This window comes from Salvelinus alpinus, chromosome 13 (genome assembly GCF_045679555.1).
Source record: "Salvelinus alpinus chromosome 13, SLU_Salpinus.1, whole genome shotgun sequence".
NCBI classification, from domain to species: Eukaryota; Metazoa; Chordata; class Actinopteri; order Salmoniformes; family Salmonidae; genus Salvelinus; species Salvelinus alpinus.
Genome location: NC_092098.1, coordinates 42,028,275 through 42,045,620, shown reverse-complemented (window position 1 = coordinate 42,045,620; position 17,346 = coordinate 42,028,275). Strand labels below are relative to the sequence as shown.

Sequence of the window (17,346 nt, the reverse complement as noted above, 5' to 3'; positions counted from 1 at the left end):
AGGTCCCCCTCCTATCTTTCTTTCTTTTTTCTCTCTCTGTTGGCTCTGGTGCAGTGATGGTGTCTGGGTGCTCAGATCAGGATCAACACTGTGGTTCCTCAAAAACTACCCCGGCCATCATCTATCACAAAGTGGTCCAATAGTCCCCCGTTATCTGATATGACTTTTAATATATTTTTTTTATACAGTTTATGACTGGTTATGACCGGTTCAGGCTGGTCGTCTTGTGTCTGAACTGAGACAGATGATCTGAGCTCGGCTAACTAATCTTGCCTTTCAGGATTTCACAGCTTCCCCTCTTTAATGCCACTTACCTCTTCCTTCCACCTTTCTGGCTATCCCTGCCCTGTCTCCTTGTCTTTGCTCTCTTGGGACGGCCATGTAGGACATCCCAGGAATAGGTGACGACGGGTATGGGACGAAGACGCTGAGTAAGTTGGTTGAGGAATGGTCCTGTCTGTACAGTCAAGCAACACTCCCCTCCCCCCAACACATTTCTCTTTTGACTTTGTGTTTGTTTCTTCCCTCTTTATTTTTTTGTTCCCTTATTGACTCATTTTGATAGCCTGTTTGCATGCTTCAGTATGACCTCTCAGTTTGGGTCCTGGTTGTCTTGATTTCTGTCACCTCCCATCCTAACTCTGACATTGTTTGCAAGTCACAAAAAAGAAAGACATAAAAAAAGTGTTTGAGTTGTCTGGAAATACATTTTGTGTTTTTATCATGTAACTAGTCTGTTCATAGTCTCTTTCTATAACAGACACAGCTGTTTGGGTGTACTCTTGGGCAGCTGAATGTGATCACCTATTTTTAGGCCAGCATGCTGAGGTGTTTGTACTGTCAATGCTGTGTATATTTGTCCCTTTTAATTATTTCACATAGTACATTTTGAATGTTCGCTGTAATCTATGATCCATGATCTTCCTCTATTTTGATGCATTGTTGAATCCCATGAAAATATGAGGTGCAAGGTGGAAGGGAAAGGTGCTCTTGCCTCCCATTTCTTGCTAGCTACGGTAGTCTTTTAGCCCTTTACACTCGTACCCATATACTGGTTCAAAATTGCATATTTGGGCACTAATAAGCAGGGGTTGGAACCAAAATTATGAACAGAACCACCATTTGTTTTTGTTCTGTTTCACTGTTCCAACCAGCAAAATAAAATTCTGAACCGGTTCAAATCCCCAAAAAGTACCGGTTTATATCGTTCCATTCTGTTCCTTTTTTAACCTATGAAATCAACCGTTTTTTACATTTAGCTCATTAAATTACTTCACCAATCAGTGCGAATACAGCAGGCAAGCTAGTTGTTCACATGCGTGATGGAAAGGCAAGTGTAGCCTATGGCGCAAGATGCGACTGAAATTTGGCGGGTGGGGAGAGAGCAAGTGATGGTTGAAGAGGAGGCTTAAAGCTCTGGGCATCTTGTTATGACATGTATTATCTGAATTAGGTCCACAGAATTATACCTAAGAGGAGTGGCTTCTATGGAGGAACTTTGAATGTCCTTTGAGCTAGCTAGCTAACAAGCTTGAGCTAGCTAGCAAACAAGTTTGTGTGTGCAGAGCGGCACCTGAATTAAAAACACGTCTTAGCTTTTTGTAGTTAATAAATCCAACCGAAATGTGATAACTAGGGCTATAGTATCCTTACCTACATAGCATTGAAAAACTTAATCCGTTCTTCTTTAGCTATTTCATTAAAACATCAGTACAGTAGCCTATGTTTCTGAGGGGGGAGGGGCAGGTAGCCTAAACACGCATACACACACGGGCAAAAAAAATGTCAGCATGCAGGCAGACACTGTAATAGATTTATAAGTGATAGAGTGAGGGCTTTACATAGGCACTTTGTTACGTTTTTTTGTGGGACTAGAATAAAAATGCCTGGAACGTAAAATAACGTTATTATCCTGTTCCCATCCTTTTAAAATAACGGTTCCATTCCGGAACAGTATGGATCACTTTCGTTCCCGGTTCCGTTTCTGTCCCCCCCCCAAATTTAAAAGGTTTTCGGTTCTGTTCCCTGAACCGGTTCCAACCCCTGCTAATAAGCACCTAAATTGGAACGTGGTGGCTGTACAGTAATATGCTATACATGACATCAGAGCTCTGGCTCTGTGCTTTCACAAGGCTGTATGGGTTTTGACTGACAGCTGTTCTGAACTTGAGCACAGCGCAACAAGAAGTTGCTCCCATCCCTCCCGCTAATTGGGCAACTTTTGAAAATGTTTTGTTGAGTGAGGAAAATGCTGTAAATGAAGATCACTCGATGTATTTTGAAAGGTGAGACATTGAGGATAATAATAAATACCGCTTTGATGTCATACAAGCAAGCCAAACATGTGCACTTCACATCTCCAAATCATAAATCTCATGTCATATACAGTGTCAACGTTTATGATCACTATGTTTGATATACAGTTACAAGATGACATGGCATCATAACCTGGGTTGTTCTGTTTATTGAGAAGAACATTTGCTGTGGCACACGCACTTGAATGCACTCATGACTCCTTTCTATGCGCACCAAAATTACAATCTGTTTTTCTGAATTGCCTTGTGAAAGCCTAACTTATAACTTAGCTAGTCATGTTGGTAATAGAACAAGCACACCTGACCGAGATTGTGATTTATAAAATGGACCGTTTTTAGATTGCGTAAACAACAACAGTAATTGTGTGATGGGGATGAAACAACTACAAGTGTGCTTGCTCTAGTTCCTCAACGGCACAGATAGGAGAGCTCAGAAAAGTACCTTAGAGTTGAAGATTCTTTGAGTCATAAGTGTATTGAAATTGCTTAGGAACTGTGCACACATTTTCCTGTTATTCAAACGGTTACTTCTCCATTGATACCATGGTTATGCATATGCTTTTCATATGGAATTCTGTAAGAAACATTTAAATTTAGCCCTATCCATGAGCCAAATCCCATGAGTGTAAAGGGTTAAAGGTTTTGTTTTACTGCAACATTAATGGACACCCATCTTTTGTACAGTTAGCTTTCTCCTTTTTTTTATATAACTATTATCTTGCTGTGTTTAATCCCTATCCTTGGATCAGAATACAAATAGATACAGAATAAAATCATGTTGGTACTTTCTTGCACATACTAACCAATCAATTTATACAAAAAAATTGGAAATCAATCAATCCGCCATCATTAACACAATGGAAAAATCTAATGATTTATTATTGCAATTGCATGGGCGACCGAGGAAAACCAAATTGGTACAATTTAAGGCCAAGTGGCAAACCATAATGCAGCCACTAGGGATGGGGGTGTGAACATGCGGGTCTGGCCAGATGAGATGTAGCCATTATTTGTGTGCATCCATAAATTGTTGTTTGTATCTGGAGTAAAAAAATCTATAAAATACAAATCTACTTAGCATGCACTCTAAAAGCAGAACCAATTAGATACAGCTGTACCTTTACTGTGAGTTGCCAGATAACACTTCATATAGATTTTATAGGTGTTATGCTGAAGCGTTGAAACTAAAGCAGGACAAATATTGTGTTATAGTAGAAGGTTAAATTAATCCTGGCAAAGAGAATGGGAAGGTTTTGAGACAAGCACACAATGTGATCATCCTCCCGAGAGCTACAGTCATGACCTAAATTAAATTAGGCCTATATTGACAATCTTTTGACAAGAGAAAATTATTTGCCCTCATAATATTCAAATGTATCGACCAAATAGTACAATGAAGCAATATAACTTGACACATCTCCCAACCCAAACTCTAAATGAAAACGCATCCACTGGTCATTACTGCAGGCGAGGGAAAATAACCTCGGTGTTTGTGTTTGTTTGGGATTATACGGATACTTGAAAAGGCTGTTTGCATAGTGCACTAGACAGTCACAATTCACTTCGAAAGCAGTATAAACTTTCTTGCCTTCTGTTGGGTTTTGTGTCACTACTCTTCGGCCACAATCAGTCTCAATCCCTTTTTTTGTATGGCACAATTTACATTGAGCGTTTTCATTGAATGCTTTTAATCACTTTTATATTCATCCAGATTGACATTTCTCCTGTCTTGGGACACTTGGTCAAGAGAATAAGCATGAACATGCATGTAATGTCCGTTTTAGTAACTTTTCTGTTTTATAGTAACTATTTTAGTAACTGTTTTATGTCACCAGGGAGTCAAGAGGACATGATTCTCTCCTATGAGCCTGTCATTCGACAAGAGAGTGAGTACTCTTCCAATCTTTTACCAGAGTGGTCCTTGATAATGCACTATTTCAGTCAGTGAAACATTAGCTGCTTGCACATTGTCACGCTATATCCATGCACGCCAGTGTGCACAAGCACCACAGAGGTTTTAAAAACGAGACAAAACAATTGATTACTTCCTGAGGAAGATTCTGGAAAGTTCTTCCGTACTAGTTATTTACAGGAAGTAATCGCTTGTTGAGTCTCTAGACATGGAAACCTCTCTGGCACTAGTACGTATTGGCTTGCTCAGATATAGCGTGGGTGTTGTAGTGAAATTGCTTGCCCACATTTACTGTGGAGACTAACGCTCAGTGCACAGTTATAACCTATTATGTCTGTAAATTAGTCGATTGACACATTTTATCTTACAGTTAATTACGCCAGACCCGTCATAATCCTTGGACCAATGAAAGACAGAATCAACGACGACCTGATATCCGAATTCCCTGACAAATTTGGCTCCTGCGTGCCACGTAAGTCCCTCTACCATCACAAGGAGACCAGTAGCCGTATGTATAACGCTTCTCAGAGTAGGAGCGCTGATTTAGGATCAGTTTTGCCTCTTAGATCAAAATTGATAAGATTTCATGGACAGGGGGACCCTGGGCCCAGATTCACAAAACCTTCTTTGGAATACATTTCTTCTTAACTGCCATTTTCTCCTTAAGTATAGACTTATGAAGAAAGTTAAGCAAAGTTGCTATTCCTCAATAAAGTTATTGGAAATGTTCGTAAGTTTCTTCCTAAGAAAATAATTAAGAAGAAATGGGATTCCTGAAAATAATGTTTTAGGATCTTCTTGAAAATGTAGTCAACTTTAGGACAGCTAAACCCTTGTCTTGTGACAACTGGATACTTTTGTAAACAGGAATGTTTTCTTGCGCCACTGCCACAGACACAGTTGACTAGCGGACATTTAAATTAACAATAATAATTAACAATACTCTAGAAGTATTAAATAGCTAGCGTTAGCTCGTTAATTTGCCAAGAAGAACTTGGCTAACTTAGCTAACGTTAATGTTGTTAACTATGTTGGCTAATGTCGTTATGCGTTAGCTAGCTAGCTATCTTACCGGTCACGCAGTCCCTCTACCACCGCCTCTCCTATCATGGCCAAAACCTTCTCCTCCAGCTGGTCCACATGAATGGTTGCTACCCCTCCCCCCCCCTCCCGGCTGCTTCAACTCCCTGCTTCTCTCAACTCCCTTCTTAGCAGCCGACTTGATGTCGGACCACTGTCCCTTGCTATACCCCCGACGGTAGAGACAGACTTGGGCACTCTCGCCATCCTCTCTTTTGGTCTCTGCAGTGACCCTGCAGTTTTTCGAGTCTCCCCAACAGCAACCTTTTCCTGGCTGCTATTTCCTTCACCATCCCTTCAAGCTCTTGTTTGCTGATGTTTTTTTTGCGCTTTCCTTGGTTATCCATTTTTGTTTTGATATAGCTAGTCTGATGGCTATAATGTGTGAAAAAGTTTGTTTTTTGTGTATAAAGGGTTTGCGAGCCAACAACAACAACAACAAAAATTCTCGAGACATAAAGCAGATGAATAAATGTAATAAAATGGAAATATTAAAACTTTATTATAGTGGGCCAAATCCTATCATCCCTGTCACATAAGCTTATTTATTGGTTTCAAGCATGTCGCTAATGTCAATGCCACATAAGAAGATAGTTCTTAGGAAAGATATTTACGAATTTCTTCAGAAAACTATGAATTCCTAAGAACATTTTGAGGAATTGCACTTACGAAATATCTTATGGACTTCTTTTTTTTTTTTTTTTTCGTAAGTAGTGTTTTGTGAATCTGGCCCCTGATCCTAGATCAGCCCTTATACTCTGAGACGCTGGATACATTTTTTTTTTTTTTTTTTTACCGTTATTTTACCAGGTAAGTTGACTGAGAACACGTTCTCATTTGCAGCAACGACCTGGGGAATAGTTACAGGGGAGAGGAGGGGGATGAATGAGCCAATTGTAAACTGGGGATTATTAGGTGACCGTGATGGTTGAGGGCCAGATTGGGAATTTAGCCAGGACACCAGGGTTAACACCCCTACTCTTACGATAAGTGCCATGGGATCTTTAATGACCTCAGAGAGTCAGGACACCCGTTTAACGTCCCATCCGAAAGACGGCACCCTACACAGAGCAGTGTCCCCAATCACTGCCCTGGGGCATTGGGATCTTTGTTTAGACCAGAGGAAAGAGTGCCTCCTACTGGCCCTCCAACACCACTTCCAGCAGCACCTGGTCTCCCATCCAGGGACTGACCAGGACCAACCCTGCTTAGCTTCAGAAGCAAGCCAGCAGTGGTATGCAGGGTGGTATGCTGCTGGCATATGGCCCCAGTCTACCAGGCTGTGTCAGGGTGGACACAGTTGCTGCATCAAGAATACATTGTGTGATCATGTGCCCTTGTGATTAGCTCTCCCTAATACATTCCACTGTGCTGCCAATATACCATTGTAGTTCTATTTTATACCCATCTCTGTCATTTGCTATGTTGTTATAGTGTTTGATTCATTATTTTTCCTAATTTCTCACCAAAAAGCTATTAATTTCCCCCTTACATGTTTTGTTGGGTTCTTTGATTTGTATTATACATACTTGGTTAAATTATCCAGAGATGATTTGTTGATGACAATAATAATGTAGGATTTTATTATACCCTGCTATTCACATGTGCAATTCTATTGAACTATTAAAGGGGAAGTTCAGGATTTTAGAATTTGACGTTAAATGTCTCCTCATGCTGAAAGTAGTCTATAGACCAGGAGAAACTGTAATCCATCGTTTGGTTTTTCTTGAAAAAATTACTATAAACTTCAGCTACCTTTAGCCACAGCTAGGTAATAATCAATGGAAGTTTATTTTTATTTTTATGGCCAACTGAGAAAGGCAAAATCCAACAAAAGCTATGGCAACAAATCCAAATAAATGTGGATTTTGTTTTACATATAACAGGATTTGGAGTTTTGGCTGTAGACCAGATTGTCACGCCCTGGCCTTAGTTATCTTTGTTTTCTTTATTATTTTAGTTAGGTCAGGGTGTGACATGGGGGATGTTTGTGTGTTTTTGTCTAGTCTAGGGTGTTTGTATTGTATAGGGGGTTTTGTAGAGTTCATGGGGTTGTGTTCAGTGTAGGTGTTTATGTATGTCTATGGTTGCCTGGATTGGTTCTCAATCAGAGACAGCTGTCTATCGTTGTCTCTGATTGGGAGCCATATTTAAGGCAGCCATAGGCATTAGGTAGGTTGTGGGTAATTGTCTATGTTTGACGTTAGTAGCTTGTGTCTGCACTTTCGTTTGTAGCTTCACGGTCGTTTGTTGTTTTTGTTTAGTTTGTATTAGTGTTCGTTTCATCTTCTCAAATAAATAGAAGATGTATCTATATCACGCTGCGCCTTGGTCCTCTCTTTCACCTACGATCGTGACAGAATTACCCACCATACCAGGACCAAGCAGCGTGATAAGCAGCAGCAGGAGCAGCAAACACAGGATTCATGGACTTGGGAAGAAATACTGGACGGTAAGGGACCTTGGGCACAACCGGGAGAATATCGCCGCCCTCGTGAAGAGCTGGAGGCAGCTAAAGCCGAGAGGAGGCAGCACGGAAGCGAGGCTGGATGCCTGAGAGTCAAGCCCAAAAATGTCTTGGGGGGGGGGGGGGGGGGGCAGACACCGTGTTATGCGGTAGAGCGCACGGTGTCTCCTGTACGTGTGCATAGCCCGGTGCGGTACATTCCAGCTCCTCGTATCGGCCGGGCTAGATTGGGCATTGAGCCAGGTCCCATGAAGCCGGCTCAACGCGTCTGGTCTCCAGTGCGTCTCCTCGGGCCGGCATACATGGCACCAGCCTTACGCATGGTGTCCCCGGTTCGCCAACACAGCCCAGTGCGGGTCATTCCACCTCCCCGCACTGGTCGGGCTACGGGGAGCATTCAACCAGGTAAGGTTGGGCAGGCTCGGTGCTCAAGGGAGCCAGTACGCCTGCACAGTCCGGTATATCCGGCGCCACCTCCCCGCCCCAGCCCAGTACCACCAGTGCCAACACCACGCACCAGGCTTCCAGTGCGTCTCCAGAGCCCTGTTCCTCCTCCACGCACTCGCCCTATGGTGCGTGTCTCCAGCCCGGTACCACCAGTTCCGGCACCACGCACCAAGCCTCCTGTGCGTCTCCAGAGCCCTGTGCGTCCTGTTGCTGCTCCCCGCACTAGCCTTGAGGTGCGTGTCCTTAGCCCGGTACCACCAGTTCCGGCACCACGCACCAGGCCTACTGTGCGCCTCAGCCGGCCAGAGTCTGCCGTCTGCCCAGCTCCGTCTGCGCTGTCCGTCTGCCCAGCGTCGCCTGCACTGCCCGTCTGCCAAGCGCCGTCTGAGCTGCCCGTCTGTCCTGAGCCTTCAAAGCCGCCCGTCTGTCCTGAGCCTTCAAAGCCGCCCGTCTGTCCTGAGCCTTCAGAGCCGTCCGCCAGTCGGGAGCCGCTAGAGCCGTCCGCCAGTCGGGAGCCGCTAGAGCCGTCCGCCAGTCGGGAGCCGCTAGAGCCGCCCGCCAGTCGGGAGCCGCCAGAGCCGCCCGCCAGTCGGGAGCAGCCAGAGCCGCCCGCCAGTCGGGAGCAGCCAGAGCCGCCCGCCAGTCGGGAGCAGCCAGAGCCGCCCGCCAGTCGGGAGCAGCCAGAGCCGCCCGCCAGTCGGGAGCAGCCAGAGCCGCCCGGCAGTCGGAATCTGCCAGAGCCGCCCGCCAGCCGGGATCTGCCAGAGCCGCCCGCCAGCCGGGATCTGCCAGAGCCGCCCGCCAGCCGGGATCTGCCAGAGCCGCCCGCCAGCCGGGAGCTGCCAGAGCCGCCCGCCAGCCGGGAGCTGCCAGACCCGCCCGCCAGTCGGGAGCTGCCAGAGCCGCCCCTCAGTCCGGAGCCGCCCCTCAGTCCGGAGCCGCCCCTCAGTCCGGAGCCGCCCCTCCGTCCAGTGGCGCCCTCTAGGATGGTCTTCAGTCTGGGACTCGCTGAAAGGGTCGCCGCTCCAGAGGCGCCACCAAAGCGGGTTTTGACTATGGTGGAGTGGGGTCCACGTCCCGCACCCGAGCCGCCACCGTAAGAAGGCCCACCCGGACCCTCCACTTCTGTGTCAGGTTTTGCGGCCAGAGTCCGCACCTTTGGGGGGGGGGGGGGGGTACTGTCACGCCCTGGCCTTAGTTATCTTTGTTTTCTTTATTATTTCAGTTAGGTCAGGGTGTGACATGGGGGATGTTTGTGTGTTTTTGTCTAGTCTAGGGTGTTTGTATTGTATAGGGGTTTTGTAGAGTTCATGGGGTTGTGTTCAGTGTAGGTGTTTATGTATGTCTATGGTTGCCTGGATTGGTTCTCAATCAGAGACAGCTGTCTATCGTTGTCTCTGATTGGGAGCCATATTTAAGGCAGCCATAGGCATTAGGTAGGTTGTGGGTAATTGTCTATGTTTGACGTTAGTAGCTTGTGTCTGCACTTTCGTTTGTAGCTTCACGGTCGTTTGTTGTTTTTAGTGTTCGTGTTCGTTTCATCTTCTCAAATAAATAGAAGATGTATCTATATCACGCTGCGCTTTGGTCCTCTCTTTCACCTAAAGACGATCGTGACACAGATACTGTTTATGTATAGTATCTCTACTGTAGTGTGACCATACTACTAAGTTCAAAGGTTCATGGACAGTAGAGTGCTTCTGGCATTTTACTCTAAAACCATTTTTCATACATTTCTCATTGGTACACCATTAGTATGGTCTCACAATCCAATTATTTTGCACATACAAGCCTCATAGCAGGCCTATGATTCATTCCTGGAAAATGTTTGGATCCTCATGAGAGTTTTTGCTCCTGTCTGATTTTGGTAATCAGGAGACTGAACGTAATGTAATGAAAATAATCTTGAAAACGTGGATTTTTGGGACAGTATTAAAAGTGGACTAAGTAAGGGATAATCAACGAGGGGCTATGCATTCTATGGAAAATAATGAACAACGTGGAAGGTGTGTAGCGCGTCGTGGAACTGACCTTCCACAGAGTTGCATTATTTTCCAGAGAACGCATAGAGCCTCAAGTTGATTATCCCTTTTATACCATGCCTATAATTTAACACATTTGCCACTAGAAATGTATTCATTTGCTGGAAGAAATGTGTTCAACATCCACTGAAGTAGCTCTAGAATGCCCTTCAAGTCAATCAGAAAGGAGTATTCAACAATGCCATGGTATAATTAAACAATAAGGCACGAGGGGTGTGGTATATGGCCAATATACCACAACTAAGGGTTGTTCTTAGGAACAACGCATCGTGGAGTGCCTGGACACAGAACTTTAGCTGTGGTATATTGGCCATATACCACAAACCCCCGAGGTGCCTTATTGCTATTATAAACTGGTTATCAACATAATTAGAGCAGTAAAAATACATGTTTTGTTATACCCGTGGTATACGGTCTGACATACCATGGCTGTCAGCCAATCAGCATTCAGGGCTCGAACCACCCAGTTTATAATGAGGAATATTTACAAACAATTGTTTGAGTTATATGCCCTTTTAAAAACAGTTTTTCAGTATAACGATAGTATTTCATACTATTGTATATTTCAAAGAACTGTCTACTTTTTATGTATGTTTTACTGTCTAATTTTATTTTGATCGTCATTGTTTTGATTTGGTTTGTTTTAATTTATTTATCTTTTTATTCCATCTATTTTTAAAACCATGTAAAGCGGCTAACTGTTCAGGGCAGCCAGGTAAGTGAGCCCCTTAGTTGCTGGTATACAGAATGTAGTGTAACTAAGTTATTGGTTAATACAATGTAGTGAAAGGAAGTAGAATATGTTCCACACTGTTGTAAGTAGTAGATTGAAAATGGACTTAGAGTAGAAATTGTAGTATTGACATTTAAAAATAGTCAAAATGCCTCTCTATACATAGTTACCAGGAGATCTACAGATTCATTGTGGGGAATGGGTAGATTTCCCTTCTCACTTGTAATCTACACATTTTTTAACAGTGCGATGGAGAATCTTTAGATTTCCCTATTTTACACATTTACCGTAACACATATACCAAAAGTAATATTGAACAAAATGCACATTTACAGTATCAGTAACAGTTAGACTGGGTTTACATTCAAATCACCCTGCAAACACCAGATCTTAGCTTAGCTGCACTACTTTTTATGCTTTCAAAACACTATCATGGTATTTTGAAACATTTTCAGTGCATAATTAATTAGAGTTTGTTTACACAAACAGGTATAATAGTTGTGTTTATGTACAGTATCTATACTGTAGTCACACTGTTCCTGCTTATGTAACTATAATGTAAATAAAAGGTTTTACGCTTCGATCACACCGACAGCGTCATTGCATTTTGGTACACCAGAATTACATTCATTTCCAATGAAACGCTGCATTTGACTTGCAGCATTGCGTTGCAGAGGCAGTTGCAGTGCATTCTGTGTGGTGCGTATGTTGGATTTATCGAACGTATGCGTCAAACTGTATGCGTAGACGGCTTGACAGAAATGGTAGCGTAAGGTGAATGTTGAACTTTTGTTGCACACATATCCAGATGATGCTGCGTACTATTTTGTGCAAGGACTCTATCGGTGTGTTCGAAGTGTGGGATGTAGTGCCTTCTGAGATACTTCTAAGTTGTTAAACCGATCACTATACGCCCTCTATACGCCCTCTATAACTCGCTTATCAAAAAGTTGCACATTCAGTTAAACAGTTTCCTCCCTTTACATTGTACTTTCTGTATTATTTTACCTTATTGTCTTCTCCTCTTGCACCAAAGATACCACTCGGTCGAGGAGGGACTACGAGGTCGATGGGCGGGACTACCATTTTGTAATGTCCAGAGAGCAGATGGAGCAGGACATCCAAGAGCACAAGTTCATTGAGGCGGGCCAGTACAACGACAATCTATATGGAACCAGTGTTCAGTCGGTCAAATATGTGGCTGAGAGGGTGAGTGTCACTGTCATTGAGATATACTGTATTTAGGCAGTGTGTTTTCGACAGGCAGAAAATTAATGGTGGCAGGCGGCAGTGCGCTAATCCAATGTTAACTTTTATGGCTTTTCCTAATGCCTCGATCACACCGACAATGTTATTGCATTTTGGTACACCAGAAGTACATTCATTTCCAATGGAGATGTTCTGTGTGGTGCATACTCGGAATTTATCGAACGTATGCGTCAAACTGTATGCGTCGACGACTTGACAGAAATGGTAGCGTAAGGTGACTGTTGAACTTTTGCGCAAAAGTGCTATCAGTGTGATCAAGGCATAACCATTTCCTTAATTAACTTCACTGAAACGTTTTGTTGTTGTTGTATTTTACGATCTTGTCTCATCGCTGGAACTCCCCAACGGGCTCGGGAGAGGCGAAGGTGGAGTCATGCGTCCTTCAAAACATGACCCGCCTAACTGCGCTCCTTAACACCCGCCAGCTTAACCCAGAAGCCAGCCGCACCAATGTGTCGGAGGAAACACTGTTCAACTGGCGACCGGGGTCAGCGATGCAGTGCCTTAGACCGCTGAGTCACTCAGGAGGCCACACTGAAACTATATCTAACCTAATTCCTAATTCCTTAGCCTAACCTTAACCCTACTACTACCTTAATACATATCGACCCCTATGCATTAACTAAAAATAAATTCTGCTGGTCGAAAATACACTTCCATATTTAACACTATTCAGGTTCCATTTAACTCTGTGGTTGTAGCATTGTGTTGATCTATATTTAATCCAGACAAAATTTGTTTTTGTGTGTGATGTAACCACACAAAAAGATCATACCAATATTTTTATTTTATAGACCAATTTCAGAATTTTAAAATGTGGGTCTGTGTGTCTTATTGGATGAATAACTAAAAGGACAAATAACTAAAAGGACAACCATGGTCTCCAAGCATATCTATTCCTTTGTATGTGTTATATACCTCTTCTAATAAAGTATTATGTCAGAAACAGTTATTTGACTCAATCAAGGACATTATGTAAATTCAATGATATACACTGAGTGTACAAAACATTAAGGTTACCTTCTCTTTCCATGACATAGACTGACCAGGTGAATCCAGGTGAAAGCTATGATCCCTTATTGATGTCACTGGTTAAATCCACTTCAAATCAGTGTATATAAAGGGGAGGAGACAGGTTAAAGAAGGATTTTTAAGCCTTGAGACAGTTCAGACATGGATTGTGTATGTACCATACAGAAGGTGAATGGGCATGACAAAAAGTGCCTTTGAACGGGGTATGGTATGCGCACCGGTTTGTGTCAAGAACTGCAACGCTGCTGGGTTTTTCACGCTCAACATTTCACCGTGTGTATCAAGAATAGGCCACCACCCAAAGGACATCCAGCCAAATTTACACAACTGTGGGAAGCATTGGAGTCAACATGGACCAATATCCCTTTGCAATGCTTTCGACACCTTGTCCTGACGAATTTGGTATTTTATTAGGATCCCCATTAGCTGTTGCAAAAGTAGCAGCTACTCTTCAAATCAGTGTAGATAAAGGGAGCTGTTCTGAGGGCAAAAGGGGGTGCAACTCAATATTAGGAAGATGTTCCTAATGTTTTGTACACTCAGTGTATACTGTATAGAGTATGTACGTGTATAAACTGTCTCTTTCCTCTGTCAGCAGGGTAAACACTGTATACTGGACGTGTCAGGGAATGCCATAAAACGACTACAAGTAGCACAACTCTATCCCATTGCCATCTTTATAAAGCCTAGGTCCATTGATTCATTAATGTGAGTTCTCTCATATCCTAACTCATGAAAATATTACATAGCAGATGTGTTTATTACGGATATGCAATACAGGGGAAGGAGCTGACATCATTAAATTGAGTGCAGAATACACATTTAAGTGGGAGGGGGTAAATCAGGCAATTAAGTGGAAATGGGAGTTGAATTGACAAATACCACATTAACTTAATTAACTTAATTCATAGTCCATACATGTGGAAATGTAGTTGCAGAGATTAAAACCTTTGGGACCGGTTTCCCTGACACAGATTTAAGCCTAATCCTAGATTTTCAATGGAGATTCTGCATTGAGCTTGCTTTTTAGTCCAGGACTAGGCATAATCTGTGTCCGGGAAACCTCACCACGGTGTCTGATGCCTCACAACAAACCTTTGTTCCCAGGGAGATGAATAAGCGATTAACAGAAGAGCAGGCCAGGAAGACATTTGACCGTGCCATGAAGTTGGAGCAGGAGTTTGGCGAGTTTTTCACAGGTACAATATCCATGAGTAAAGATGCACAATGTTCCTCTTTTTAGACAAAAGAGATATGAAAGTTGTAGTCTCAACCCTTGTTAATGTATACAGTTCTGGGGCCTCATTTCTCAAGCCTCTGTGGATTACAAAAAAATTGGCCTACATGGAGATTCTACAATTAGATGGGAATTATGATCATTATTAATGTTCATCATTTCAATGATAAAACAGATCCATACTGTAATTCTGCATATGTGAATGAGCATTACAAGCCTGCCTGGATAATGCCCTTCATTCACCTTTTATGGTGACAAATTACACCCTCATTTGCTGTATGGTTAGGAACTTTTAGAACTAAGCCACGGTAGTAAAAAACCAAAAGAGCAGGTGTTAGCAGAATGTTTTAATCTTTTGCAGTGACTTTTTCAACCTTAACCTGTGGGACCACAATGTGTTCTATGGGTGCAATTTATTATTATCAAAATATTTATATTAGAAAATGATTTATAATTGGTTAGATCTGCCTGTACTGAATGTATCCCCTTGTTTTGCAGCACTTGTTCAAGGAGACACCTTAGAAGACATTTATAACCACTGCAAAATGGTGGTAGAGGAGCATTCAGGACCCTACATCTGGATCCCATCAAAAGAGAAATTATGAGAACACACCACTTTGGCAGGGATATTGGACTGCTAGATTCCCAACATACTTTGTAACATATGTTCAACTGTAATGGTAATTTATATTGTTCATAATTATAGCCAATTAATATTATTTTTTTCTTATAGTTTTTTTTTCTCCCACTTTCAATATGAATGTTCCTGAATGTACACCACAACGTTTAAGAAACATTTTTGGCCTAAAAACATTGACTGTTTGTATATTTCATGTTTTTATTTTAAAAAATGCTAAGGAAATTTAATAAACAAGGGCATGTGTTCACGTCGACACTGCGTGGAATTTCATATGAATATTCGAAGATCGCCACGCCAATGAAGGAGGGGAAGGAAATAATATCAGCTTCTTTTGCTTCTCTCCACGCAACAGCTAGCACTTTGTGTCCTCCGACACTAACCTCACATCAGTAGTTGACATTTTGTGTGACTTTAGCATCTATGGCCCTTGGACACAGTTCATCGTAATCCGCCTATTTTTACGTTCTTATTCTTTTATGAATCTAGATTTGTTTGAAAATGTTTTCTTTGAATAAGAATTCTCCTCAACTGTATTGTTTTTTGTTGTTGTGCGGATTATTTCTTAAAAAATACAATTATTGTTAAGATGCTTTGATTAGAATGAATAATTAATGGGTAAATCTACATTTAGGTGTAGGAAATGTGACATTATATTTTGCTATTTATATTGATAGAGGGCACAACAGCACAAAGTATTTATTATGAAGATATATAACTTTGATTAAAAAATAAATAAAAAATCTGATCTTAATTGTTTAACATAGTGTGTGGTAGATTTAGAGATGATGGGGTTGTTATTTGAGAGTAAATGGAAAACTACAGGTCCCAAGTCCTTTGAGGACTAATAGTAAGTAATGCACTGTGGTGAGCCTAAAGTCTTAATCCGTATATTCACAAAGCAGCCTAATGATAACTTTGCCACTTAGGAGCAATTCTTATTAGAATTCTGTCATTTTTCCCATAAGTGTAATACATTTTCTGAAAGTAATTCACAAACTTAATCATTTGTGAAGGGGCATATTCTCACTTTGCACACGTTTGCCACAAACTTCCCAACATTTGAATTCCCAGTGGCCTAGTGCAGCAGCTGGAAAGTGTCTGAAGTGAAGTTTTACAAATGAAAAGTAAGTATCATAATGAATTACAGTAGGCCTATAACCAAATGCAATGTGCTTTGTTACTTTCTTTTCATTCATGAAACACATTTTGGGATTTTGATGAATGGAGGCGCATGTGTCCGTTCAATTATTTAAAGAACTATAGTCTTGTATATCGGTTACAATTAAAGTAAATTAAAAGGATTAGTATAAAGTATAAATATCGAATAGTATAAACGTTTGATTGACGTTTGATTGACGTTTATCAATCTTATTTTATTTAGTGAATGCTGAAATGACAATATGCCCCTAACAGAGCTTAGTTTAGGAGTGGTGGAGAGGACTTCTAAGGGCTTAAGAATTTTCTTAACTGTCAGCTTTTTCCATTACCAAGCTTAGACACATCAGCCTATTAAAGATCTTAAAAGACTAAAATATCTTGTGCCAATATTGCATTGATGCATCATTGACTAGGCTACTAGCTACTACTAACATTAGACAACATTTAAGTTTTCGAAAATATTACAAAATCCCACGTTTTTGTGTATCTGTTTCACACATTTCCATGAGCTTTTAAGGAAAAAAAAGATGAAGTCCATGTTGTAAGTTTATCATATGTTGTAAAAAAACAAAGAGCCTTACGGATTTGTCAAATAGAAGTCATGCAGGATATTGTTATTGTCATCGCTCAAAGGTGGCACCATGCAAAAGTGGTTAACTCGAAATTGAGTGCACTTTAACCATAGTTTCTCACATGTGATGAAGTGGATGAATATAGTAATGCATATCCTATAACATGTTGTAGGCCTACATGTAAGTGAAGCCTACATATGAATATACTAATGATAGCCTATACTAATGTCTCCTCGCCAGCAGAGGGCGTAATCACTCTATGGGTAGGCTCCACCAGGCTATCATTAGTGAATATCAAATCAAATGTATTTATAAAGCCCTTCTTACATCAGCTGATGTCACAAAGTGCTGTACAGAAACCCAGCCTAAAACCCCAAACAGCAAGCAATGCAGGTGTAGAAGCACGGTGGCTAGGAAAAACTCCCTAGAAAGGCCAAAACCT

General features: G+C 41.8%; 1 protein-coding gene across 27 annotated transcripts in view; it reads left to right on the top strand.

Annotated features, from left to right (window-relative positions):
• Positions 1-15,919, top strand: part of LOC139537721 (disks large homolog 2) — a 337,098-nt gene extending 321,179 nt beyond the window's left edge. For 18 of the 27 annotated variants that reach the window (XM_071339347.1, XM_071339348.1, XM_071339356.1 and 15 more), the window contains 6 exons: positions 4,151-4,201; positions 4,598-4,699; positions 12,033-12,205; positions 13,893-14,005; positions 14,405-14,496; positions 15,033-15,919. In XM_071339347.1, the coding sequence (XP_071195448.1) occupies positions 4,151-4,201; positions 4,598-4,699; positions 12,033-12,205; positions 13,893-14,005; positions 14,405-14,496; positions 15,033-15,139 (638 nt within the window). In that variant the 3' untranslated portion in view covers positions 15,140-15,919. Of the gene's footprint in view, positions 1-385; positions 432-4,150; positions 4,202-4,597; positions 4,700-12,032; positions 12,206-13,892; positions 14,006-14,404; positions 14,497-15,032 lie in introns of those variants that run through there. The other 9 variants (XM_071339350.1, XM_071339370.1, XM_071339371.1 and 6 more) reach the window with 5 other exon arrangements.
• Positions 15,920-17,346: the final 1,427 nt, after the last annotated feature.